This window comes from Eptatretus burgeri, chromosome 14 (assembly GCF_056783735.1).
Source record: "Eptatretus burgeri isolate ZD-2024b chromosome 14, Ebu_testis_v1, whole genome shotgun sequence".
Classification (NCBI taxonomy): domain Eukaryota; kingdom Metazoa; phylum Chordata; class Myxini; order Myxiniformes; family Myxinidae; genus Eptatretus; species Eptatretus burgeri.
In genome coordinates, this window is record NC_140974.1 from 54113719 (window position 1) to 54139904 (window position 26186).

A 26186-nucleotide genomic window follows, 5' to 3' on the forward strand; every position below is an offset into this window, starting at 1 on the left:
AGAATGTTCCAAATCAGAATGAACAGGAGAAGGCCAATGGGAAGATCAATAACCAGATGGAAGCAAACAATGGCGAAGGATCTAATCATCTAATGGAAGGTGGAATTACTATAGAAGAAACACAACATCTAGTCTAAGATAGGAAAGGGTGGAGAGCTGTGGTTCAGGCCTTGTGCTTCCTCGCAGTGGGTAGATAAACAATAAACAATGAACGAAAAATGATGAATTATTACAAGCAGTGATATAATTTCCATGGATAGCATAGAGTGAGTTAATCTAATAAAACAATCTCTATCGTGTTGTAGAAATGTAATGAAGATGTCTGTGATTATTTCAAAGATAAAATTCGATGTACAGAGTGCGTGCTGGGAGAGAAGAAATTCGTACCTTTTGTGTCTTTCCTCTTTATTTGTTTTTATTTCTAAATCTGATCTTCACCCACAGAGGTTCACTCAAAGCAGGACTCGGGGGTCCTCCCAGGGAGTAGGGAGGCATCACCGGGGACAAGCAGCGTCTTCAAGTGTGAGACTTGGGATGGGGTGGGGTGCTGGCGTGATCGTGCCCTCTCTCGTTCCTCACACCAGAACAAGAAACTGGTAAAAGTTGTTCTCATATGATGTTGTGGGTATGTGTTGTGACTGTTATGTATCTTGTGTATGTGGTCGTGGTTAACCTGAGCCAGGGGTCCTCTGGCTGGTGACATCGACCCTTGCATTCCCAAAGACAGATTGTTGAAGTGCTTTTTTCTTCGACCGTTTAACCCCAATATTTTTTGTTGCCACGGCTCCCGAAGCAGTGCTCCGCACTAATTGTTCTGTGTAGCACGTGAATCATTAATCAAAACTATTATTTATGTTCTTTTATTTTCGTTAAATTCACATCCACTTCTCTGACCATGACAAAACTCCCACTGCAAAGGCGACGAGAAATCTCTTACAACATTAAAAAGTCGCCTTGTGAAGTTTTTGGCTGCTACGAGCTTAGATCACATGGAGGGGTGAGGGGGTTTATTGTGTGGGGGTGGGGGACAGTGGTCGGGTGCGCCAGGTGCCAGGGGCTTTGCTAATCAGCGGGTGCACATCCTCGGGGCATCGGTCTGGCGCTTGAGAAAGATAAACGGGCGGTGTTTCTGAGCTGAAGCATCGTGGCTATTGGTGTGTGTGAAAGGTCGTGGCTAAAAGGGGAGGGGGAATTCCGTCCCCCCCTCCCCCCACCCACACACACACATGGCTTTTGGCATATTAATCACACCATAGAGAGCACGTTAAACACAAACACAGAAAACAAATGGGAACGTGTTACTCGAACCATTACAAATCAACACCACACCTCTCTCCTCTCTTTTTATATACTCTCTATAGTAAAATAAACATGTCTTTTTATTTACTCTCTATACCTTCTCTTTACATACAATCTCCTATCCATACTCTCTTTTTATGCTCTCTTGTTACATACTATCCCTACCTTTTCAACATACTATCTCAAGCCTCTCTTTGTATACTTTTTGTACCCTCTCTTTAGGTACTCTCTCTATTCCCTATATATTCTGTCCACTCTATGTACTCTCTCCACTCTCTTTATATACTCTCTTTACCCCCTGTTTATCTGCCCTCTCTTTATCTACTCTCCATTTTCTCTCACAACCCTCGCTTCTGTCTACCCTCTACAGTCTCTCGACTCTCTCCCCTCACTATCTCTTCTCTACCCTCCATATTACATTTACTCTACTCTCAATTTATGTCATGTGTACTCTCTACCTCTCTACCTTCTATTCTCCTCTCAACATTCTCTCTCTCTCTCTCTCTCTCTCTCTCTCTATCTCTCTCTCTCTCTCTCTCTCTCTCTCTCTCTCTCTCTCTCTCTCTCTCTCTCTCTCTCTCTCTCTCTCTCTCTCTCTCTCTCTCTCTCTCTCTCTCTCTCTCTCTCTCTCTCTCTCTCTCTCTCTCTCTCTCTCTCTCTCTCTCTCTCTCTCTCTCTCTCTCTCTCTCTCTCTCTCTCTCTCTCTCTCTCTCTCTCTCTCTCTCTCTCTCTCTCTCTCTCTCTCTCTCTCTCTTTCTCTCTCTCTCTCTCTCTCTCTCTCTTTTTTTTTTTTTCTCTCTCTCTTTTTTTTTTCTTCGCTTGTTTGAACACAAAATGAAAACAACCGACACTCCATGTGATGATCAAGTACAGTGCTAAAACAAGTGTTGCTATAAAGGGAGTGATTAAATTTAACATTTCTAGAAGTTGTAAAATGAACATGGTTTGGTAATTGGATGACGAAACAAATATAGCAAACCAAGTTGCAAGACTAAAAAACATGACGAGCCGAACTCTTACAATACTTTAACTTTGGCAATCCTGATGTCCAATCACATGATGCGTCATAAATAGTTGCGTTTTATAAAACAAAAATATCTCTCATGAAGCCATAAAAAGCTACACAAACCATGTAATGGCATATACTATACATGGAGCACGCAAAGATGCCTAGCTGTGTAATGGTACGCTACACAGTACACATGGGGCATGCAACCACACTGAACCGTGTAATGGCACCACGAGGCAGTGCCAAGTCATGTAATGGCGTAGTTTACTCTGAGCATGTGGTGGTACAGAATCATGTAATAGTGTAATTTACTTGGCGAGCATGCGGCGGTATCAAGTCTTGTAATGTCGTAGTTTACTCGGATGCTGTCGCAGGTGGTGCTACCGAATCGTGCAACACTGTATACATGTCACTGTGTATGGCTGTCATGCCTGTGTAAACAATATGGATGTAAATGCGTGACCAACAGCATGACATGTGGGTTTATTGAGACCAGTTTTCTTCGATACGATATGGAATTAAAAAAAAAAACCAATGAAGTATCTTACACAGTACAAATTGCTAGGTATAACCACAGTTTAAAACATCTCGGAATAGTCCATCAATTATTACAAAATTCGCAATATTTCCACTGATTGTCGCATATTTACATAGAGATTCCCAACAATATACAATAAAACATCAACCATATTACAGCTATTGTACTTTAGATATTACAAGTCAAACACCAATAGATCATTTGCTACAATGTTGAGCTCGTCGTCACGAGAATTCATACACCGAGCGCGAACGAGGTTCCAAATGCAGTCATAAATAAAGACATTCATGCCTCCAGGGACATTATTATTCTTATTTTTACAAAAGAAATGTAAGAGTCCAGGTCAGCTGTTGTGTAAAAATCCAGTGGGTTTTACATGGGTTCAACTAAGGAGAATATCTTAGTTATTACAAAATTAAAATCCATCAGGAAGATCTGAGTTCTTATACTGACTGTAAAATGAAAGGTTATTCTAACGTTTGTGTGAATCTGTCTCTAGACTCTAGAAGATATGTAATGAACAGGGGTTTCACCACAAATTACGTTTCTCATTTGCACCATTAATGTGGTGCAACTACCCTGTGTTGCGGCAGTGTTGGTGAAGCTCCATGTGAATACTCATCTTACATTGCCGAATAGGGAGACCAGGTACATAATGAAGGCAAACCGGAGACTCCGAGACTCCCCGCGACGTCTTGAGTCTCCCCCGGTGATGCCCTCGTGAATCCCCCGTGACACCCAGAGTCTCGCCCGAGACTCCTCGAGGACACGCCCGAGATGCCTCGAGGACACTGCCTTAAGGACACGCCCGAGACTCATTGAGGACACGCCCGAGACACCTCGTGGTCACACCAACGATGCGTCAAGGACCCACCCACAACTCCTCCCAATCCACCAGAGAGCCCTCGCAAATCCTCGTGACGTACGCATGTATGATCATCGACAAGAGCTGGAATGTCATTAGCCAAAGAAAAGTTACATAATGCTGTTTCCTAAAAACGATGATGTCATCACCAAGTATAATTTGACAGTCTTATTGACAAGTTTTATAGGTTCTTGAAATTGAAAACATTTATCAACGTGACAAATTGAGAGATATTAAAACGTTTTCAGACATGTTCATGATATTGAGAAATTATCATGAATACCAGGATTGCAACAAAATAATGTCAAAAAATTTGGTTTTACAACTGTCAGCATTCTAGTTCGTATGTCACGTGGCAAATGTGTCTCGAACAACATTTGTTTTGCAAGAACTGGAACCCATTTTTCAGCGACAATAACGAATTACCACAATAGATCTCCTGCTTCAGGAAAAGAAGCTTCTTGTATTGCAAATAATAGGGCATGCTGCAGTGTACGTGTAAACAAGGTGTTGGGGCTACTCGTGTTTCATGTTGGTGTTCAGGTGAATAAGTCGCACACATTCGCATCACAAGCCATAACATTATGTGGTTCTTCACACAGTTCAATATGGGCTAAAGCAAATGAATGCATAGTAGACTTCAAAGCACAAATCAGCAGCCAACCGGGAACCGTGCATTTGTGCTGTACGAGAAGGAAAGGAGAAAGGACATGAGTCCTGAAACGAGTCTGTGTGTTGACGTGCCTGGGTACAGAGAACGGAGCACAATGAATGGAAAATGCTTGGAAGCTACTTGCGATGTTTTTCCTCTTTGTTGACAGATTTTCCCACGTCACCACCTGTGCCCCCCGTTGAGCCAAGATACATCTTGTCCGTGGCCTTGAGGGCCTCAGTGAGATAGTTCTGTAGTGTTGTCATGGCTGCACATAGTGCAGGACATCCAAAACCATGCGAGATGAGATTGAAATGGGTGAGGCACGCCTGGATCCCTGGCTCCAGGATGGGCATAGGACGCGAGTTTCCCAGCGGCGAGCGATCGTGTGCCAGCAGGTCCATGAACTCCTTGCAGATCTGTCTATGAAAGAGAATGGTTATGGTCAAGACTCAGCTGAGTGAGTGCAAAGTGTAAATATCTCCGCTCATAGAGTGAGTATTGTGTTTATGAGTAACAAGTTATTTGCAAGGTATAACCTCCAGAATTTTACTTATGTTTAATTATGTTCAAATATGAATGGAATTTACAAGGTACATTGCATATTAAAATACTGTATATACAAGTAAACGAGACCCAATCCATCAGTCCTCATTTCAGACAAAGTCCGATGGGGACTAATAATATTAAGCATTCCCTATTACTGTACCTTACCAGAGCCTTGCGACTCTCGACCTCAAGTTTTTTGAAGCTGAAGCCGACACTCGTATCATGAGCAAACACTAAACTCCGATGAGGATTAAAGGTACGCAAACATTTGATACTTTGGAAAAATATCTTTCCACATATCTGTGGAATGCGGCACAGCGATACCTGTACATAATACAGTAGAACCATTTCCTAGAGAAAAAGGTTTTTCCCATACATTTAGAGTGTGGTATAGCCATGCCTATAGAATTTCGGAAGCATTTTGTACAAAGCAATGTGACTTACTTGGAAGCCAGAAGCATGGTTTTTCGCGTGTGCAGCTCCCCAGGCTCTGTATGCTGCCGCATCAAGAATTCTGCAGCAGCTTTAACGGGAAATTCTGTTTCGCAGATGAAGCCAAAATCTCTGGCCAGATGAACCGCCTCACCTGCACACCCAGTGGAAGCTTAAAATGGACGCAGTTTCCTTGAGATTACTTTCAGCCCAAAGTAATAGCTCAAAGAAAGTTATAAATGCTTCATTCACAAAGTTCATGAATGTGGAGAGAATGATGAAGCTAAAGTAAAACTTTATACATAATTGAAGCTAAGGTAAATAGCAGGGAGTATGATGTAGTTGCGGTAAGTGAGACTTGGTTTAATGAAGAGGGAAATTGAAAGAGAGGACAAAAAGGTGACAAGATGTACAGGTGTGATAGGAAAGAGAAAATCGGAGGGGGTAGAACAATCTGGATAAAAGAGAAAGGGATAACAGCAGGAGGGAATTCATGTGGAGGATTCTGTGTGGATAGAGATTAGAGATGCTAAGAATACCAAGGTAAGGTACTTGTAGGAGGATGCTTTAAAAGAGATCCTCGTGTGAAGGAAGAGCAGGATAAAAAGGCTCATGAAGAGTTAAGAGAGGCATGTGATAAGGGAAGAGTATTGATTATTATTGGAGATTTTCAATTGACAGCAATAGATTGGGTCCATGAACAGGGAAAGAGCAGAGTCGATGAGGATCTAGTCCAGGAATGCTTTTTAAACCCGTTTGTGAATAAACCCACGAGGGGGAGGGCAGTTTTACACCTCTTTTTAAGGAAAGAACCCAATAATGTGGAGGACGTGGAGGTAAGGGTGCATTGAGGGACAAGTGAGCATAACGTATTGTGTGCAAGGATTCTGTTAAGAGTTAGTTTGGGATCGTGGAGTAAGGTTATTCGATTTCATCAAGGCAAATATTGAGGATGTGCTTTGTCTAATGAGAGAGCTAGGTGCTGTCGATTGGAAGAAGCTAACAAGAGGGCAATGAGCATCAGAGAAATGGAAAAATCTTCAATGAGCAAATTAATAGTGTACAGGGTACTGTATATTTCAGTGAGGTGTAGATCCAGACACAGAAAGAGGCCAAAGTTGAACAAAGGGGAAAAGAGTGCTATTAAGGTGAAGCAGAAGGTATTTACTAGGTGTAAAATAACAGGACTGGAGCCAGACTCATATCAGCATAGAAGTAAACTTAGGGGAGTTAAGACTCTGCAACCCAAAAGGAATATAAAGATATGGCAAAAAATATTAAACAAAATACCAAGACATTGTTTACATATATAAGGGGTAAAGAACAGATGAGGACAAGTGTGGGTCCATTGATGAATAGCACAGGTGGATTGGCAAGTGATGGAAGTCAGATGGCAGGCTTATTGAATCGTTATTTTGTTTTGAACATTTATACAAGAACAGTCAGGGGAATTACAATTCAGTGAGAACCCATCTAGGGAGTGAGGGAGGACTTTTAGAGGAGCTCCAGATAAGAGTAGAGGAAGTAATATGCATTTGAGAGTATTGAATGATGTTGCAGAGTACGTCAGCATGATGTTAACAGCAGATCAGCATGATGTTAACCGAGCATATAAGTGTGATATTAACGATATCCTTAACAGCTTATTTAAGTCAGGACAGGTACCAGAGAATTGGAAAGTTGCAAATGTAATCCTTATTTAATAAAAATTCCAGAGAAGAATTGGGGAACTATAGACCTGTTAGCTTAACTTCTGTTTTGGTTCCTATGGGTGCTTTTTACCCCCTGTATTTCCCTATCCGATTCCGATGGATCCACTGCACATAAGCAATGGATCAGTTGAACTTGGATGGGGAAATAAGTTTGATATAATTAAATGTAGCCAGCACAGATATACTAAGGTAAGATCATGTTTAACAAGTTTATTGGAGTTCTACGAAGCAGCTTCTGACTGGGTGGGTGAAGAAAGTGCAGTGGATGTATGAGTGTCGGTACGAAAGTAATGCCTCTTATTTTATTTCTCACTAAATATAATTACAATTACTGTGAATATGCAAACATATGAGGTCTGACAATAAAGTTCCAGGACTGATGCTTTTTCTCGACAGGTGGCAGCACCGGCTTGGGTTTCTTATTGGATGTGCAACATAATCATTGTCAGTACCGTGTTAGCCGTTGTATTGATCGGTTATGTTTTGTAGCCATACTGGAGTTTTGTTAAAATTATGTGTTCCAATCGTGTTCTGAAGATGAACGAAAAATTTATGGAACAGAGAATAATCATCAAGTTTTTGGTAAAACTAAACTAAAGTGGCACAGACTTTTTGACAAGTTGAAACTGGTGTACAGGAAAGACACAATTTCAAGATCACGTGTGTTTGAGTGGGCCAAGAAGTTTGCGAAAGGGAGAATGGACGTAAATGATGACGTGTGGTAATTGCCAAAATGGACAAAAATGTCAAAAGGGTGAGAATGTTGGTCCAATCTGACCAACATCTGAAACTCGAATGAAAGGAACTCACTTTGTATCAGTAGAAGAGATCCAGGGTCATGAGCAATGAGGAAAATGGCATTTCAGATGACTTCCAAGGGTGCTTTGAAGCATGGCAGCGATGTCGGCAAGCGTGTCTAGACTCCCAGGCAGATTACTTTGAAGGTGACCACTAAAGATAATTGGTACTCTTGCAATAAAATTTTCGATTTATTTAATCCTGGAACTTTATTGTCAGACCTCGTAGGTGGCAAATATGATGCAATTTTCCACATAATCTCCATCAACTGAAATGCACTTTTCCCAACATTTAACCAGGCACTGTATTCCAGCATTGTAAACTCCCTGTCACAACATCAGAACCAGTCACGAACCTTCTTCATCACGGCATGGTCATCCTCAAAAAGTACCCCATGTAATCCATTCTTTAGTGGGCCAAAGGGATGGTAATCTGAAGGTGCAAGATCAGGACTTTAAGCAGGATTGGAAAGGGGGGAAAGCACTCCATCCCAAGGCTGTGATTTCCTCCTGTGTATGAGGCTGAGTGTTGTTATGAAGTAGAAGCACCTCATTAATGTCTCGGTTAGGATGAACTCTGTGCATGCGTCCGAGTTAATCGTGGTATGCTTTGACGTAAAATCCACAATAATTATCCCCTCTATGTCCCAAAACACACGTGCCATGACTTAAACCACAGAGGGCTGTGTTCTGAACATTCTTTGCTGGTGATGCCTTGTGGTGCACTCCATAGACTGTCGCTTGGTTTCGATGAACCCATGTCTCATCGCCTGTGATTATGTGCAATAGAAATTCCTCACCTTCAGCTTCCTAGTGTTTGAAGAGTTCCACACAGATGAACTTTCAGTTTTAATTTTGCTCTTCTGTCAATGATTTTGGGAGCGATAACAGCTATATAGATATATAGCTATATAAAGCTCATGGAAGAGCTATAACACTGAACAGATCAGGATGCAACAGAACAAAAGGAACAGTAGAGAGTGGAGAAACACCAACAGAGTTGAAAGACAAAATACAGGGAGATTTGGACAAACAAAATGAGGGGTAGGGGAAGATGAAAGGGGCGGACAAGATGGCTGTAGAAGCAAACTCTGAGGACAGAAAAATAAGAAATTTGGAACGACTTAGGGGTGGGGGTTAACAGGAGTTGAAAGGATCATTGTTTTGGATGGGGGATGATCTGAAATGGTGGTGAACTTTATACAAGTCTCTAAGACTTGGAGGAAAGAATGAGATTGAAGAGAATATGGAGGTTAGTTCCATGGTCGGGAAAAATGAGGAATGAATGAGAGGTGGTGAATAGTGATTCTGGATTTTTCAAGTTTCACGAGAATGGGGTTTGTGGTTGACCTCGTGCACCCTGCAGTAATAACCTGGGGTGGGGTGACAAAGCAGAGAAAGAGCAGAGAGTGGAAGACAAGAAAGGAGGCCTTAGAAGACAGAGGGACCACCGACCTGTCTTCAATGGAAAAGTGACAGGTCCATAGACTCAGCTTCATAGTGGGAGATTCCAATAATCTTGAAGGCCTTAGTTTCCATGGCATCAAGCTGAGCAAGGTGTGAGGCAAGGGCATCAGTCCAGAAGGGAGAGCAGGACTCCATAAAGCTGCAGATGAAGAGTTTGTAGACAGATAGGAGTTCAGGTGTGCCAAAGAAGGACTTTGTAAGACGCCGGATGCCCAGCTGTTGACCAGCTTTGGAGGCCATCTTTGAAATGTGTTTCTGACTGCTGGTTTTCCAATACCCACTGCCTCACACAACAAAAGTGTTGTGACGCGGCAATCCTATTTAAGGAGCACATCAATCTGACCTTTGTTTTCGTGTGTCAATGTGGTAGCATATCGACCACTTTGAGGCTTTCCATCAATTTTGGTTTCTCCGCTCTTAAAACGCTTTTCTCAACGTCTAACGGTGCTCACGTCAATCGTCGCCATACACATTCTTTAAATGTATATGAATATCTATCTAATGGAGAACCTCTTCTGCATTAAGAAATTCATATAACTGTTCTCTATTTCATATGCACATCTCGCAAGGCAGCCATGTTGAAAGTGTGGTGTGATGTTGTCATGTGACTGATCACAGTTCCATTCAACTTAAAATGTGTGGGAGATATAAACCTTTCATTGTGATCTCACACAACTTTCCTACGACGCTTTGGTTCCAAATTGAAAAATATGAAGCATTACTTTCATTCCAAGTTTGGTAGTTTATCTCAACTTTCAGAAGGTATTTGATAAGGTACCATGTAGGAGGTTGTTAACTAAGGTGAAGACTTGCAGTGTGGCTGGTAGAGTAACTAACTGGATTGGGAACTGAATTCGTGAGAGTCAGCAAAAAGTGGCTGTGAGTAGGAGGTTATGGTTCGGGTACCACAAAGGAGATTGTGAGTGGGACTATAATAATTTACATTTCTGAGGGGATCAGTACCAGGACCATTATTATTATTCATAACTTGCATCAATTATTTGGACTGCGGGATTAAGTCAGCTTTCCAAATTAGCAGACTATGCAAAGCTTGGAGGTAAGGTAGATAGAGAGGGAGGTGAGCAGATTCAGGAAAGTCGAGGTACTTAATAGATTGAGCAAAAGATTAGCAGATCCAGTTCAACAGAAGCTCGTGGAAAAGCGAGAACACCGAACAGATCAGGATGCAACAGAACAAAATGAACAGAAGAGAGAGGTTGAAGGACAAAATAGAGGGAGACTTGGACAAACAATGGGTGTGGAGAGGACCAAAAACGCTAAGGGTAAGAATTAAAAAAAATTGGAATTACATGATGCAAAGGGGCAGTTTTGGATCATATCACACAGGAGAAGGATCTGGGGGTGATAATAGATATGTAGTAGGGGGTAGGGGAGGTAAGCAGACTGCACAGTGCTATAAATATTTAAGCTAATTGGGTTTTCGGTTGTGTTCATGTGGGGATAAATGATAAATCAAAAGAGGTAGTGTTAACACTATAGTAATTTAATGAGGCCTCATCTAGAATATTGTATTCAGTTTTGGAGTCACCACATATCTGAGGAAGGACACAACTGGTTCAGTGTAGGTCAGTGATTAGATTGATTCCAGATTGAGACAGATTAAGCTATGAGAAGTGAATGAAGGAGATAGTACTATATATATTACAAAGGAGGCGATTACAATGGGATCTGGTAGAGATGTTTATGATAATGAAGGGTGTCCACAAAATAAATACAGAAGAGATTTTCAGCAGAATGAACAATGACAGGACCAGGTTTCACAGCTTGACAGTAAAGAATAGAGCTAGTAGGTTCTAAGGCATTTCAGTAATGTACGTGTCTTTCGCTCAGAGCATAGTAAATGCATAGAATCATCATGCTGGAAAGGTAGTGGAAGCAGAAACGGTTGATAGATTTAAAATTGAATTAGATAGGAACCTATAGAAACGTTGGGGATAGAGGAGTACATGGACATTTACAGGACTGGTTGGTAACTTAGATATGGATGGGGAGTTGGATACCTGTGTGTCATGATTTTGACGTTTGCTTGAGAATCTCATCAAAAAGGGAATATGCTATTGGTGTTTGTTCATTCCATATATATGTATATATGTTTATATACATGTATGTATGTATGTATGTATGTATGTATATATATATTTATATATATATATATATATATATATATATATATATATATATATATATATATATATATATATATTTGCGTCAGGAAGGGCATCCGGCGTAAAAACCTATGCCAAATCATTATGTGAGTGTTGGAGAAGTATGTGAGGATCGTGCAGGATATGTATGAGGACAGTGTGACAGCGGTGAGGTGTGCGGTAGGAATGACGGACCGGTTTAAGGTTAAAGTGGGATTGCACCAAGGATCGACTCTGAGCCCTTTCCTGTTTGCAATGGTGATGGACAGGTTGACGGACGAGATCAGACTGGAGTCTCCATGGACCATGATGTTCGCGGATGACATCATGATCTGTAGGGAGAGTAGGGAGCAGGCTGAATCGAGCCTCGAGAGGTGGAGGTACGCACTGGAGAGAAGGGGAATGTTAGTCAGTAGGAGTAAGACGGAGTACATGTGCGTAAATGAGAGGGAGGGTGGTGGTATGGTGCAGTTGCAAGGAGTTGAGGTGGGGAAGGTGGATTGGTTTAAATACTTGGGATCAACTGTCCAAAGTAACGGAGAGTGTGGGAGAGAAGTGAAAAAGAGAGTGCAGGCAGGATGGAGTGGGTGGAGAAGAGTTGCAGGAGTGATTTGTGACAGAAGGGTAGCTGCAAGAGTGAAGGGGAAAGTATATAAGACGGTAGTGAGACCAGCTATGTTGTATGGTTTGGAGGCGGTGGCGCTAACAAAAAGACAGGAAGCAGAGCTGGAGGTGGCAGAGTTAAAGATGCTGCGATTCTCGTTGGGAGTGACGAGGATGGATAGGATAAGAAATGAGTGTATTAGAGGGACAGCGCAGGTAGGACGGTTTGGAAACAAAGTGAGAGAGGCGAGATTGAGATGGTTTGGACATGTGCACAGGAGGGAAACGGAGTATATCGGGAGAAGGATGTTGAAGATGGAGCCGCCAGGCAGGAGGAGAAGAGGAAGGCCAAAGAAGAGGTTCATGGATGCGGTGAGGGCGGACATGCGGGTGGTTGGAGTGTCAATGGAAGATGTGGAGGATAGAGCGAAATGGAGACAGTTGGTCCGCTGTGGCGACCCCTAACGGGAGCAAGCCGAAAGAGGAAGAAGAAGATATATATATATATATATATATATATATATATATATATATATATATATATATATATATATATATATATATATATATATATATATATATATATATATATATAAATGCCCATGCTCTTCCAGCCAAAAAAAGCTGCACAAAGTAACTAAGAAGAGCTACACAAGGTAAGCCATTTGCTGTTTCCAACCATAAGGAGTTATAAGCATGCAACCAGTTGCTGGGAACGACCAGGAAACCATGCTTTTTCCGGTCACCTCACCAGCTTCATCAGTGGCAGTGGTTTCGATAAAGCTGCCGCCATTCTGGCCAAATGACCTGCAGCTGTGGTTTGCACAAGTCGAAGCGCAATTCGACACCAGGAACATTATTACCAAATTCACCTGATTCAAATACATCATTGGCTTCTTGTCACCAGAGTATGTGATGGAGGTGAGAGATATTTTACTACTAACCTCCAATGAGCAACTCATACGCAACTTTGAAGGCCACGTTCATAAAACGCATGACCCCCTCTGAGCACCGCTGCTTTCAACAACTTACAGCCGAGGATTTAGGAGATCAAAGACTCACACAACTACTGCATCATATGCAGCAGTTTCTCGGTGACCACCTTGGCACCTTTAGCCAGTCGATTCTCCGTGAGTTGCTCTTGCAATGTTTACCACCACACGTCGGTATCACACTTGCAAATAATGCAGAGCTAGCACTAACCACTGCTGCAGATCTGGCTGATCAACTCATTGACACCAATACATCGACCATGGCTGATATGACACCTCCACCACAGCACGTTGCACAGCTAGAATCTGAAGAGGCAGAGAACTTAAGAAACTCATCCTGGTGCTCCATGCTATGCAAGGCCAGTCGTGCCTGTCTTTATGTACCCCTTGTAGGAACAGAGAGAAATGGCATACCTTGAGCTACTATTCGATTTGCCTTCGCCTTCCCTGAACACTCCATATTGGTGTTGGCACAAAGTTACCTCGTCACTGTCGAGCACCGTGCTTGCACCACAGGGAAACGGCGAGACTCACAACTAATGGCGATAAGTTCACCTGGGCCATATGTCAGTCACCTTCTCCTCCTCGTGGATCGCACTAGTGGACTTTGTTTTCTTCTGGATACAAGGGCAGAGGTGAGCATTGTGCCACTGTCTGCCGCTGAATGGAAATATTGACGAATATTAATTACATGCTGCTAATAACAGTGACATTGCTACTTTTGGAGAATATCTCCTCCAACTTGGTTTGGTTTTACGTCGCTCATTTCCATGAGTGTTTACTATTGCTGACACACACTCTATCCTGGGTGAAGATTTTTTTGCATCATTTAAATCTCCCCATAGACGAAAAACATCATTGCCTGTTGGATGCCTCAATACACCTTGGCGTTCTCGGTAAAGCAGCCACCGTTTCATCGCTGAATATCACGTGTCTTCCATTCACACCCACGTGCTCTTTTAAGAAAGTACTTTATGACTTTCCATCCATAATGCACCCAACAGTGACAATCCAGCCCATCAAACACCATATTACACATAATATTGAGACCACGGGACCCCTTGTTTTCATGCCTGCTCGCCAACTAGCACCCGAGAAATTATGTATTACCCACCAGGAGTTTGACTGTGTTACAACGTGGGCTCATCAGACCATCGTCCAGCTGTTGGGCTTCACCGCTAAACATGGTACCCAAAAAGACACCTGGGATTGGTGTCCTTGTGGGGATTACCCGTCCTTTAAACAATGCGATTGCTCCAGAACGTTACCCCATTCCACACATTCAGGATTTTACCGCTACACGCCGTAGAGTGACAATCTTCTCCAAGGTCAACCTCGATCATGTTTACCATCAGGTTCCCATGGATCCAGATGACATCCCGGAGACAGCAGTCACCATTCCTTTTGGCCTGCTTGATTTCCTTCAGATGCAGTTCGGCCTACGCAATGCCGAACAAGCCGTTCAATGTTTTATCGATCAGGTGCTCTGGGGATCACACTTCTGCGACATGTATTTACATGACATTCTAATTGCCAACGTAACTGCCGAAGAACATCAACAACACCGTCTCCTCTTCACCTATTTGCAGGACTTCAGCATCGTCATCAATCCCACAAAGGACATATTCAGCTTTCCGGAGTTGAATTTCCTCAGCCACTGTGTGAACTGCTCAGACATCCATCTGCTGGAGGAGAAGGTGCAGATTATTTAGGATTTTCCGTGACCTTAATTTCAATGCAAACTATGAGAGTTTTTGGGCCTCGTCAACTTTTACTATCGATTGATTTGATATGCAGTCACAACACTGCAGCTGCTGAATGAGTTACTCGGAACTGGAAATAAAAGTACCCTGAAGTCTTCTGATGGGCACAGCCAACCTTGTCAGCCTTCCATACCATCAAAGATGCACGAGCTAACACCTCACTCCTGCTTCATCCAAAGCCAAAGGCACCAACCTGGCTGAGGGGAGATGCATCTTTAGTCACGGTGGGTGCGGCTCTTCACCAGTTCATTGATGCTGACTGGCATACACTGGCCTTCTCTAAAATGCTGAAATCACCAGAGTACAATCGCTGTATACTTCACCATCAAGCAGTTCCTCCACTTCTTAGAGGCCAGACAATTCTCTGTCCCAACTGATCACAAAACTTTAACTTTCACTCGATCCACCCATTCGGACTCCCACTCTCCTCACAAACTTCCTCAACTCAGTTATATCTCACAATTCACCACCGACATCCGGCACATCAAAAAAATCGTGAACTTGGTGGCCTGACACTCTCTCTTGCATCGAGGTATTGGCATTGCCTTCTCCCAGCACATTTGCCATCAATTTGAATGCACTTACGGCAGCACAGTGGCAGGACATGGAGCTCCACCGTCTACAGTCTGCACCCAGTTTGCTTACATTTAGTGAGATACCACTCCCAGGGAGAAACACTACCCTCATGTGTGATACATCGATGGGACAGTCACACTCTTTCGTTACTCTGTCTGGCCATGCTACGTTTGGCCAGTAATCAACACTGATGTGCGCCATTGGGCCAAGCAATGTCTTCAATGTCAATGCTCTAAGATCTATCATCAGGATCAATGCCACACCACTCGGTAGCCTTTAAACACCAGATAGGCATTTTTACAGGGTCCAAATGCAATGTCAACATCAACAGGGTACATCTTAAAGTTCACCATTTTGTCAGTCCCCTACCACCTTAAAACGGGCACTGCTATTTACTGATTTGTGTTGACCACTTCACCCATTAGCCAGAGCCTCCACTGAAAGCTGACATCACTGCACCGACCATTGCTAGGACCTTTGTCCACACATCAATCACACATTTTGGTGTTCCATCAACCATCGCTATGGATAGTGGTAGCCAGTTTGAATTGACTCCATTTTGCATGCTGACTCAACTCCTGGGCACTGACCATGTGCGAACCACTGCTTAACATCCAGCAGTCAATGGTATTGTGGAGCATTTCCACAACCAACTTAAGTCTTCCCTGAAAGCGCATGACAACTCCACGCACTCGATGGACGTCTTACCCATGGTCTTGCTTGGTACACGAGCTACTTCAAAAGATGACCTTGGATGCTTCACTGAAGAGCTAGTGTCCAGTGCACCACTTCCTCTCCCAGGACAATTCTTCTCAATTTCCAATGATACCTTGCCCGATGCCAACAACTTTGCCAACCAACCAACCAACTTCGTGCCGCCATGCAGGGCCTCTGGGCGACACAAACATGTACACCTTTGTCACGCCTGGTTCTTATTCCCCCAGGAATTTTCTATGTGCACCCACGTATTCATACAGTGTGACGCTGTCCAGAAACTCTCGCAGCAACCATATGATGGACCTCACAAAGTTCTGCAATGCTCAGAGAAGACCTTAATGCTCAATATTAACGGTGGTCATGAGACAGTCTCCATAGATTGCTTGAAGCCAGCTTTTCTTGACGCATCACCAGAGACGACCTACCCACTGACCAACGGTTTGACATATACTACAATAATGTCCTTACCATCAAATATATGACTTGCTCTGGACGTCATGTACACTTCCCAGAACAATATTTATGAGCACATTTTGCTGTTGACCATTTCTCTTTGCTGTGACTTTGATTTTTTACATGGACAGTCAACATCTCTTATTCCACTACATCATGGTTTTTCGTTTGTACCTTCCATTTGATTAATGCACTGTAAAGGGGAGTACTGTAGTAGCGTAATATTGCCTTTGATTTTATTACTCTTGCTGAAGGAGAGGGTATTGCATTTGGGTTTGTTACTTACGAAATCTAAAGATTTCGTAAGTATATTGATAACTTCCGTTTGTTTGTTTGTTTGTTTGTTTGTTTGTAGGCACGATAACTCGAGAACGGAAGAAGTTACCAATGTCAATTTACACCACGTGATTCAGGAGGATGATGGCTCGTGCTGATTAGATTTTGGTCAAAATCGGTCAAAGGTCAAGGTCACAGTGAGGTCAAACATAATTCCGTAAATTCACGTGGAGAAATGGAGTATTTTCGCTTCGCTCGACGTTACGAGTTCGTTTTAACTTCGATTTTAATTTTGTCTTCGGTTTTTGCGATCGCTTAGGATGCTTAAAACTCGGTTGTAGAAATTCTGGTAAAAATCGGATGTTTTGGAGACGTTTTAAGATTGTATAAAAAATATTTCACTCGACGCATCACGGGTCGTCCCATGATGAAGTGCGCTCGAGCAGACGCGTCGTTGAGTTACGTTAAGGTATAATTGCGTGGAGAAATGGAGATTTTTACTTCGGTCGACGTTACGATTTTTGATGGTTTGATACAGAATCATCGTAGAAACTTCTGGTTTGCGTCGCTACCTCCTCTAGAGACAGCTTTTATTAGACAAGGTCAGAGGTCAAGTTGACAATTTCGTAAGTACCAGTCTATGACTGCTTGTTTGTCTATTTGTTTGTATGTTTGTTTGACTGCACAGAACTTTCATTTTTTTTTCCGCAACTGCTTGTCGGATTGAGACAAAATTTTCACCATTGGTGCGACTACTCATGTGGAATGCTTTAATGATAATTATGATGTCATAGGTCACGTGGTGTGGCCGCCATGTTGGAAAAACGGGAAAACTTTGGACCTCTGTATCTCTGAAACTGCCCCAAGGAAAAAAAATTGAAACTTGGCAAATAACAAGTACTCCTCATGAGAAATGAGTTTTTTTAATGACGTCATAGGTGCCTTCGTTATGACGTCATAATTGCATATGTAGAACGCTATATCCGATCAGTATGAAAATTTTTTGAGGGTCATCTAGGGATAAAATGGTCCACAAAAAAATTTATTGATGATGACATCGGTAGCATGATTTGGCAGCCATATTGTTGTTGTTTTTTAAAAAAAACCTTCAAAAATCTTCTCTGAAATGGTCATCACTGCCAGAATTTATGAAGTGGCAGTTCTAATTATGTCTCCAATTAGTTACGTAACACACCATTACACAAACACGACACAAAATACACCACACAAAACAACACAAACACCACACAACACACCACACAAAACAAGTCCTGGCGAGGGTCTGAAATCTCTGATTGCTCTTTTTCTTGTTTTATAACATGTAAATATGCTTGAGCTCTGGTTTGTCAGAAGATTTCCAGTAACGGGTGAGACGGAAGAAGGATGAGTGCGTTGGACGTTGGTGGTTTCAATAATAAGAATTCACTCAGAATCAGAACATCTCAGACATATTTTCTTCCACATTAAAGATGGTCCCAATAAATTATCATGTGAAACCATCCGTATATCTTTATTTGAATAATGCTTGTGCCTGCAAATGACATGATACATCTCTGCTGATTGGGGTTCACCATAAACGTGTGTATAATTGCGATGTGTGTGTGTGTGTACATATATATATATATATATATATATATATATATATATATATATATATATATATATATCTTCTTCTTTCGGCTGCTCCCGTTAGGGGTCGCCACAGCGGATCATCCGTATGATCCGCATAGCGATTTGGCACATGTTTTACGCCGGATGCCCTTCCTGACGCAACCCTGGTCGGCTCTTACGACACAGGGATATGGTACACCTATTTTAACCGGGGTATACACCGGGCCAGTACACTGGTACTCATTTCGCCGACCTCGGAAGGATGACAGGCTGAGTTAACCCCCTGGTGTATTAATTCACTGGCCCAATGGGGCTTGAATTCAGGACCTTTTGGATCCCAAGCCGCTGCCCTAACCACTGTGCCAACAACAGGCTATATATATATATATATATATATATATATATGTATATATATATATATATATGTATATATATATATATATGTATATATATATATATATATATATGTATATATATATATATATATATATATATATATATATATATATATATATATATATATATATATATATATATATATATATACATATACACATACACATACACATACACATACACATACACATACATATATATATCTATACATACATATATACACACACACACATATATCTATACATACATACATACATACATATATACACACACACACACACACATACACACATATATATATATATATATATATATATATATATATATATATATATATATATATATATATATATATATATACATACATATATATATATATATATATATATATATATATATATATATATATATATATATTGTTGCGGTTTTCGCGCCCGCCGGCGTGCGACGGCCACGTAACTCGAATCGCGGCACGTCGCCCACCGGACGGACAATCCAGTCGTGACCCTCTCGGACTAACGCCGGGAACCAGTCACGGGTGGACCTTTCGGTCTCACCGCGATCGAGCCAATCAGCCCCCGCGTGGGATAGGGTTGCTCGCCAAATTCGAACTACCTAAGTACCCACGCGGAGGGTAGACCGGGCGATCGCACCTCGCCGCAGGTCGACTTCGGACACGGGCCACTTAAGCGACCCGTTCCGTACTATCAGAATAACCGAGCGGTGTTATCGTCGACCTCGACGGTTCGATTAATTATCGGGCGTATTCAGCCCACTACCAACCCTTTACGTGAAGCAAGATGGGGATCAATGGGGGAAAAGACGAAGCGAAGCGGGAGAACAGTTCAACAATAAAGCACATTTATTCGCGGCACACGGGAAGCACACAAATACAATTCCACCAAATGCACACAAAAAAAAAGAAAACACACTTCCATTTACACAAAAAGCAAATATAAAAGCGAAAACAATGCAGAGCTAATACCGACTACCGAGCACACGGCAACACTTATACAATTCTACTTCACAGACGGCGCCGACAACACATACCCAAAACCAAGGAAAAGAAATCCCCAAGAATGAGGCAGGCCTGAGGCCGAGACCGGGTCGGGCCTACCCGTCTGGTGATGAGACGCGGAGCGGCGATGGCCCCGCAACCCGCGGGCCTCATGGACAGTGCCTGGCAGGGGGTGGGAACGGGGCCCCCTTGGTCGCACTATCTCAGCGCGGGGGGAAACAGGAGGGGGTTGCTGATGCTCGGGGTATAGAGGATCTTTATTATCCCTGGTGTGCGTCTCCACCTCGGCCAGGTCGCGCTGCCGGCCTCCCTCGGGCGTGCAGCTCCTGGCACCGACGCGAGCACCCCCTCGTCCGACTCTCTTCAGCTTCTCCAGCCACTGCAGGCTTCGGGCTCCAGTCTTCCACACTCGTCCCCTCCGTTCCGACTCCTTCTCGTTCTCGACTCCTTCTCGTTCTCGTTTGCGACTCTCTTCTGACTGACGAACACCGTCCTTTTATCCCCCGTAACTTCGCCTTTGACCCCTCCCTTTGACCTTTCACCTCGCTCCCCATTGGCCCGAGAAAAAGTGGGCGTGAAGACTTTTGATCCACAAATTTGCATATATCGATCGCCCTGGGGGCGGGGCCACTCCGCCCCTCGCTCACCGATTGGACGGCAAAAAGTGGGCGTGTGTCGTTTTTGATCCGTTTTTGAAGCACAAAATCCGTGATTTTGTACACGCTGTTCGACGCGCGTTCTGCATGAGTCCAACACCGGTACCCACAGCGGGGCAAGAACGGTGGCGATGCTACGGTGGCGAGGTGTGACGGGAAGGTCGTGGCGGTTGTGGTGAAGCGGTGGTTGTGGTTGTAATTGTGATGGTAATCCTGGCGGTTGGTCCAAAATAAAGATAGTAAAAGAAAAACGGCTATCCTGAAGAGTCGCAGCACGTATAAATGACATGTATTCCCACTAGACAACGGGTTTGGGCCTAACTACACATGCACTTACCGAGATACCTCACCTAAGGGACCTGAATGGTGGTTTGCGAATCTGGTAACCACAACACTACCCCCTTCCCTTTTTACAGACTCGTCCCGAGTCGTCAAATTTTCGTGTGCCATCATGTGTAGTTTTCCCCTAGTACACTTTACCTACGGATCCCTGAGTGCGACATTCATGGTATTCGTGTCCCCAAAATAAATAACCTGAGGGCTGCGTAACTATCTAAACAAACTCACTCACACGGACGACTTAAATAAAATTGCCAGCGCTAGACAGACATGCCGGGGGGCGCACTCATATTTACAGTACATCTTACCTTAACTTACAAATTTTACACTAAACCATGGCCCAGGATCATTGAACTCTGCAAAAAGAAAGCAGTTAGCAGGGAGCCAGGCTGCCCGCATGCAGTCTCTGGCTCAAACAATGCAGGTGACAGGGAACGTGGCTGGCTGCTCACACGCAGTCCAAGGCCTTCCCTTTTGAACTGAACTCAGTGAACCACAACGGTGCTTGGGCTGCACAACGCAGTCTCCGTGCCAGCTCAAGTGGCACACGCAATGAGCACAACGAATGGATGCATGAACGGTTTGAACTGAATGCAGTGAACCACAACGGTGCATGGGCTGCACAAACGCAGTCTCCGTGCCAGCTCAAGTGGCACACGCAATGAGCACAATGAATGGATGCATGGACACAAACACGGTGCACGGGCTGCCACTGCAGGCCCGTGTTGTAGCTGCCAACAGGGCAGTTCTTGCAGCTTGCAAACTGTTGCCTTGATCCTGGCGCACATGGAAATGAACAGGGGGGGGGGGGCAAAGCAAAAATTGAACGGGGCTGGTGAACGTTGGCAGTGGGCATGGCATGGCAAAGGCAAGCAGGCAAACACAGCCCGCAGAAGAAGGCCGCTGCAGGCAAACTCAGCCCACAGAACCAGGCCGTTGCAGGCAAACACAGCCGGCAGATGAACTGGCCGGCACAGGCCTTGAAGAAAAACAGCCAGCAGATGAACTGGCCGGCACAGGCCTTGCAGCACAGCAGCTGCAGGCGATCCAGCCGGCACAGGCCTTGCAGCACAGCAGCTGCAGACGAAGTTGGCCGGCCTCCGCCTTGAAGCAAAACACGGCCAGCCGATGAAGTTGGCCAGCTCTTGCCGTTCAGTGGAGGTTGGTGGAGGGAGTGCGGTGGTGCTGGCCACTTGGAAGGCGGGCTCGGACCTACCTACCTGTCTCCCTCCCAACCTATCGCCTTTGCCTGTCACTGTACATACCCACTCCCTTAATTTGTGAAAAACCAATTTAGCCCCCTTAATTTTTTTGTTTTTTTTTTATTTTTACTTCCCCACTATAAATCGTCCCCTAACCCCCTTTATCGTCCTTGTTCGGCTAACCTATTCTGTCACCTAGCCCACTCCCAACCCCTACGTTCCCTTCCCAGAGGGGAACAAGGGAGAGCTAATGTCCTGTGTCGAGGCCCAATTCAAGCCTCAGAATGACGACGGTGACGATACAATGATACCCCAAAGACCTAAAATACACTGAAGACTCCAAAGACCTAAAATACCCTGATGCCACTTAAATACCCTGAAGACCCAAAAGACCAAAAAGACCCCCAGGACACAAAAGACAATTCCCCAAAAATTGTCGGGAGACGTGTCTGGACACGTCCGAAGACCTAAAAGACCACGAGGACCCAAAATACTTGGAGAACCCAAAAGACCCAACAGACCAAAAAGACCCAATGGGACTATCACAATCTCAAGTCCTCAACCCCCCACCAAACTCTGTCCTCTCTCTGCATCGCCCACCCCACTCCTCACCACCACCACAGCCAAACTCTGTGCTCACCTCCCCCTTTCTTCAAATCCTCAAACCCACTCCCAACCCAATGTCCTCAACAATCCCCACCCCCAAAAGCCTCAAACCCTCGATCCCAACTCTGTCCCCTCCTGATCTCCCTCCCCGAAGCCAACTCTGTCATCCCCTCCCCTTTCTTGCCTTTCCTCAACTGCCACAACCCCAAGTACTCAACCCCGCTTTCCACCCTAAGTCCTCAAACCCACTCCCCCCCCCCCAACATCTCAATCTCCCTCTTCCAACTCCATGTACTTTCACTCATCCCCAACTCTCTGTACCCCCCTCCCCAGTTCTTCCTGTTCTTAACAATGTTACACAATGATACACAGGGAACTTTGGCACATGAGAAGGCCATTTGGCCTGTCACACCTGTGTTGTTCCTGTCCCTGTTTATTCAGAAGAGTGTTAAAAGTAAATGGAGATGGAACATTAAAATCACAATCACTTCTCCCTTTTTTCCCTTATTCTTACTATAATACACAGACCGGTGTCTGTGTTTGTCACGCAACTCCTCCTGCAGTTGTGGGCCGATTGCATCCAGACTTGCTACATGTGAGAGCAGCATGACCCCAATTAGTGTATGGGGGTGTTTTTATCTTTGCTGGTGGTCCTGGGGGTGGGGGACGCAAATTCTCCATGTAAATGTGTATCACGTCGTGCCATCTCCAGGTAGGGGAGGGTATTACAAGTCTCCACAATTTACAGTACATTATTCCTGTCCCCACATTTTCCAGTGTTGTGAGGTGTTTTGAATTCTAAGCAGCAGGTATGCTTTTGCTTCATGCACGTAACTTTATGGGGTTGTTTTTTGCCTACATAGAGCTGTCAGGTGCCTATACACCACCCAAAATATAGGTATGCATCAGAAGAAAGTGTTGCATGCTTGGAACAAGATCGCCCGGAGGGTGGTTACTCTGCTAGTATGTATAATCACGTATGTACTGTATATTCAAGATTCATGTGCATATACAATCACAACCACGCATGAGTGTCTGGGTAACCACAATTTGTGTGTGTGTGTGTGTGTGTGTGTGTGTGTGTGTGTGTGTGTGTGTGTGTGTGTGTGTGTGTGTGTGTGTGTGTGTGTGTGCGTGCGTGCATGCGTTAGCACAGTTGCCACCAGTCGTCATCTCCACTCGTGATTCTCTATGACTGAGTGGAACCTCCCCGAAGCCCAGAAGCATCCATCTTCACCACAGCAAGGAACCACGACTCAATGACCAAGCCGTCTCCTTATCCGTGCTCTGTTTCCCCCGCCATCCCGAGGTGGTGATGTTGTCAATCCTTGCGACCACTCATGTGACCTCTGTGGTCCGCCCGATCCCACCCAGGGAGACCCCTGCCCACTCGGACATACCACCCCACTGCCACCGGTCATTATCACCACACGTGATCCCACTGGAGTTCGGTCTCGGTCTAATTATTCATCGGTCTCATCTTGGTCTCATCCTTCCTCAGCAGGATAGAGTCGGCAAAATCCAACAAGCCGCAAGACCGGCCAGCACCCCAATCTCCGGGCGCCACATGTGCAGCCCTCGGCCTCAGCCAAGCTGCCTCTCTCAGCCCAGCTCTCGCTCCCATAGAAGTTGTCGTACTCTGCGCGCTCCTCGATCCCACCGAAACTCTGCTTCTCCCGTCCTCAGTAGGTGAAATTCGGTAACAGAGAGTCATAAAAACCCGGGCCTACATTCTCAACAGGATGGGGTCGACAAATCCCACCAAGCTGGAGGGCCAGGCTGCGTCGCAATTGCAGGTCAAATGGCATGATACCAGGCAACTCGTGCGTGGTTCTCAAGTTCCCTTCCAAAGCTGCGTTTTCGGCTCGGTCTTCTCTGCCTTTGAAACTCTTGTATTCAGTGTGGCCCTCTATCCTTTCCATCCCAGGTGAGGTGCTGCCCCCCCCCCCCGCCGCCATCATGTATGTGTGTGTGGATGTGTGGGTGTGTTTTGTGTGGTGTGTTTTAACGGTTTAATATTTCACTGGTCAGATTCAAACATGAAAATGATCAACATACACTATCATTGCAAATGGATGCAGGAATGAGCAGGCATAGCCATTATGTAGGGTTGGTTTCATGTGATAATTTATTGTTGTACCTTGTTTGCAGACTTTTTGCCATACCATCTCTACAAGCTTTTGCAATTTTTTTTAAAAACGTATTTGAACAGCGCTCCTTCCCAATTCCATATCCAGGTGATGCATGATGTCATCGCCAGGCACCAAAGGAAGGGAGCACTCAGTTTTTACTCTGTTTGTTTGTTGGTTCGTCCAGGCGATATTTGAGCCATCCTTTGAGCTGGGAAGCTGAAATTTGGGGACAAAAGTGAAGATGTGCTTTGGAAAAAACGCTATTTTTATTTTTGATTAATCAATTAAATACTTAATTATTATCGATTTATTGTTTCCTTATTTATTTTCTTTCTCATTTTGGGCAAAATCTCAGGCACATTTGGAGCTCTGAAGCTGATATTTAGGTTCGACAGTGAGCAAGTGATTTGGCTATAAAGGGTATTTGTGTTTTATTGATTTTTCGATGAATTACTTAATTTTCAAGAAGTTACAAATTCGGATGAAACAGTGACGGTTTTGGTATGCTATTAGCCAATTGATCAAGAAATTAATTACTTTGCATTTTATTATTTATTTATTTTAATTATACAATTAATCAACGAATCAATCACTTATTGCACACCACTGCTTCCCAATTCCGTCTCCATGTGCTGCACGGCGGCATCGCTGGGTGCTGAAATCGCTCCGGCAATGTCGCGCGCTGGAGGATTATTATTATTTTGTATTTGACATGGGGAAGGTGTTCTTTGAATGCACCTGTACTTGTTAATACTTGTTTTTATATATACTGTACACTGTAATCAAAAAATAAAATCAATAAAAATATTTCCATAAATAGTAAAATAACACCCCATGATGTTCTGTTCCTAACCCCATGTTCTCCTTCCTCATCCCTCCACCCACACCAGTGAAATTCTGTTGGAAAACTGATAAAATGACTGGTGCTCATTGAGTGCAGGCATGATGGGTGAAATTTCCTCCTCTTGGACCAAATTTCTGTTTCAAACATGAGAAACTTTGGTCAAATTGCATATCACCGAATTAGATGACAAGTTCGGTTCACGAAGTACCTCGAGCATTCCCACCCCATTGTTCTAATCAAAATATAATCGCTGCGAAACAGTCATTGCCTTGACAGGCACCCGGCGAGTGCGCCGTGGAGGAGCTGTGTAAGGCCAATGTCCTTGCGGCGCTTGCGTACAGGGTCAATGATCTCCAACATGGCAGCAACTGGTAGAGAACAATGTAAACTGTATTGCCGGCAAACATTTGAACATTGGGAGCTTGTTTTGAAAGCAACAGCCAGCAAAGGGAGGATTTAGGAAAGGAAAGAATGCAAATTATATTACGGTTTTAATTCTGTTGCAATCTTTGTCTTT

General features: G+C 43.9%; 1 protein-coding gene and 1 long non-coding RNA gene across 4 annotated transcripts in view; one reads left to right on the forward strand and one right to left on the reverse strand.

Moving 5' to 3' along the window:
* LOC147013229 (uncharacterized) overlaps nt 1-26186 on the forward strand; it is a 119901-nt gene that overhangs the window by 85842 nt on the left and 7873 nt on the right. Inside the window, exons 3-4 of the long non-coding RNA XR_015051238.1 lie at nt 445-596; nt 5081-5168. This is a non-coding gene — a long non-coding RNA (uncharacterized LOC147013229). The remainder of the gene's footprint in view (nt 1-444; nt 597-5080; nt 5169-26186) is intronic.
* Nucleotides 2773-26186, reverse strand: part of LOC147013230 (transcription factor AP-2-beta-like) — an 87278-nt gene continuing 63864 nt past the window's right edge. For 2 of the 3 annotated variants that reach the window (XM_085854886.1, XM_085854888.1), the window contains 2 exons: nt 5357-5498; nt 2773-4786 (listed from right to left, as the gene is read on the reverse strand). In XM_085854886.1, the coding sequence (XP_085711012.1) occupies nt 4501-4786; nt 5357-5498 (428 nt within the window). In that variant the 3' untranslated portion in view covers nt 2773-4500. The remainder of the gene's footprint in view (nt 4787-5356; nt 5499-26186) is intronic. The other variant, XM_085854887.1, reaches the window with a different exon arrangement.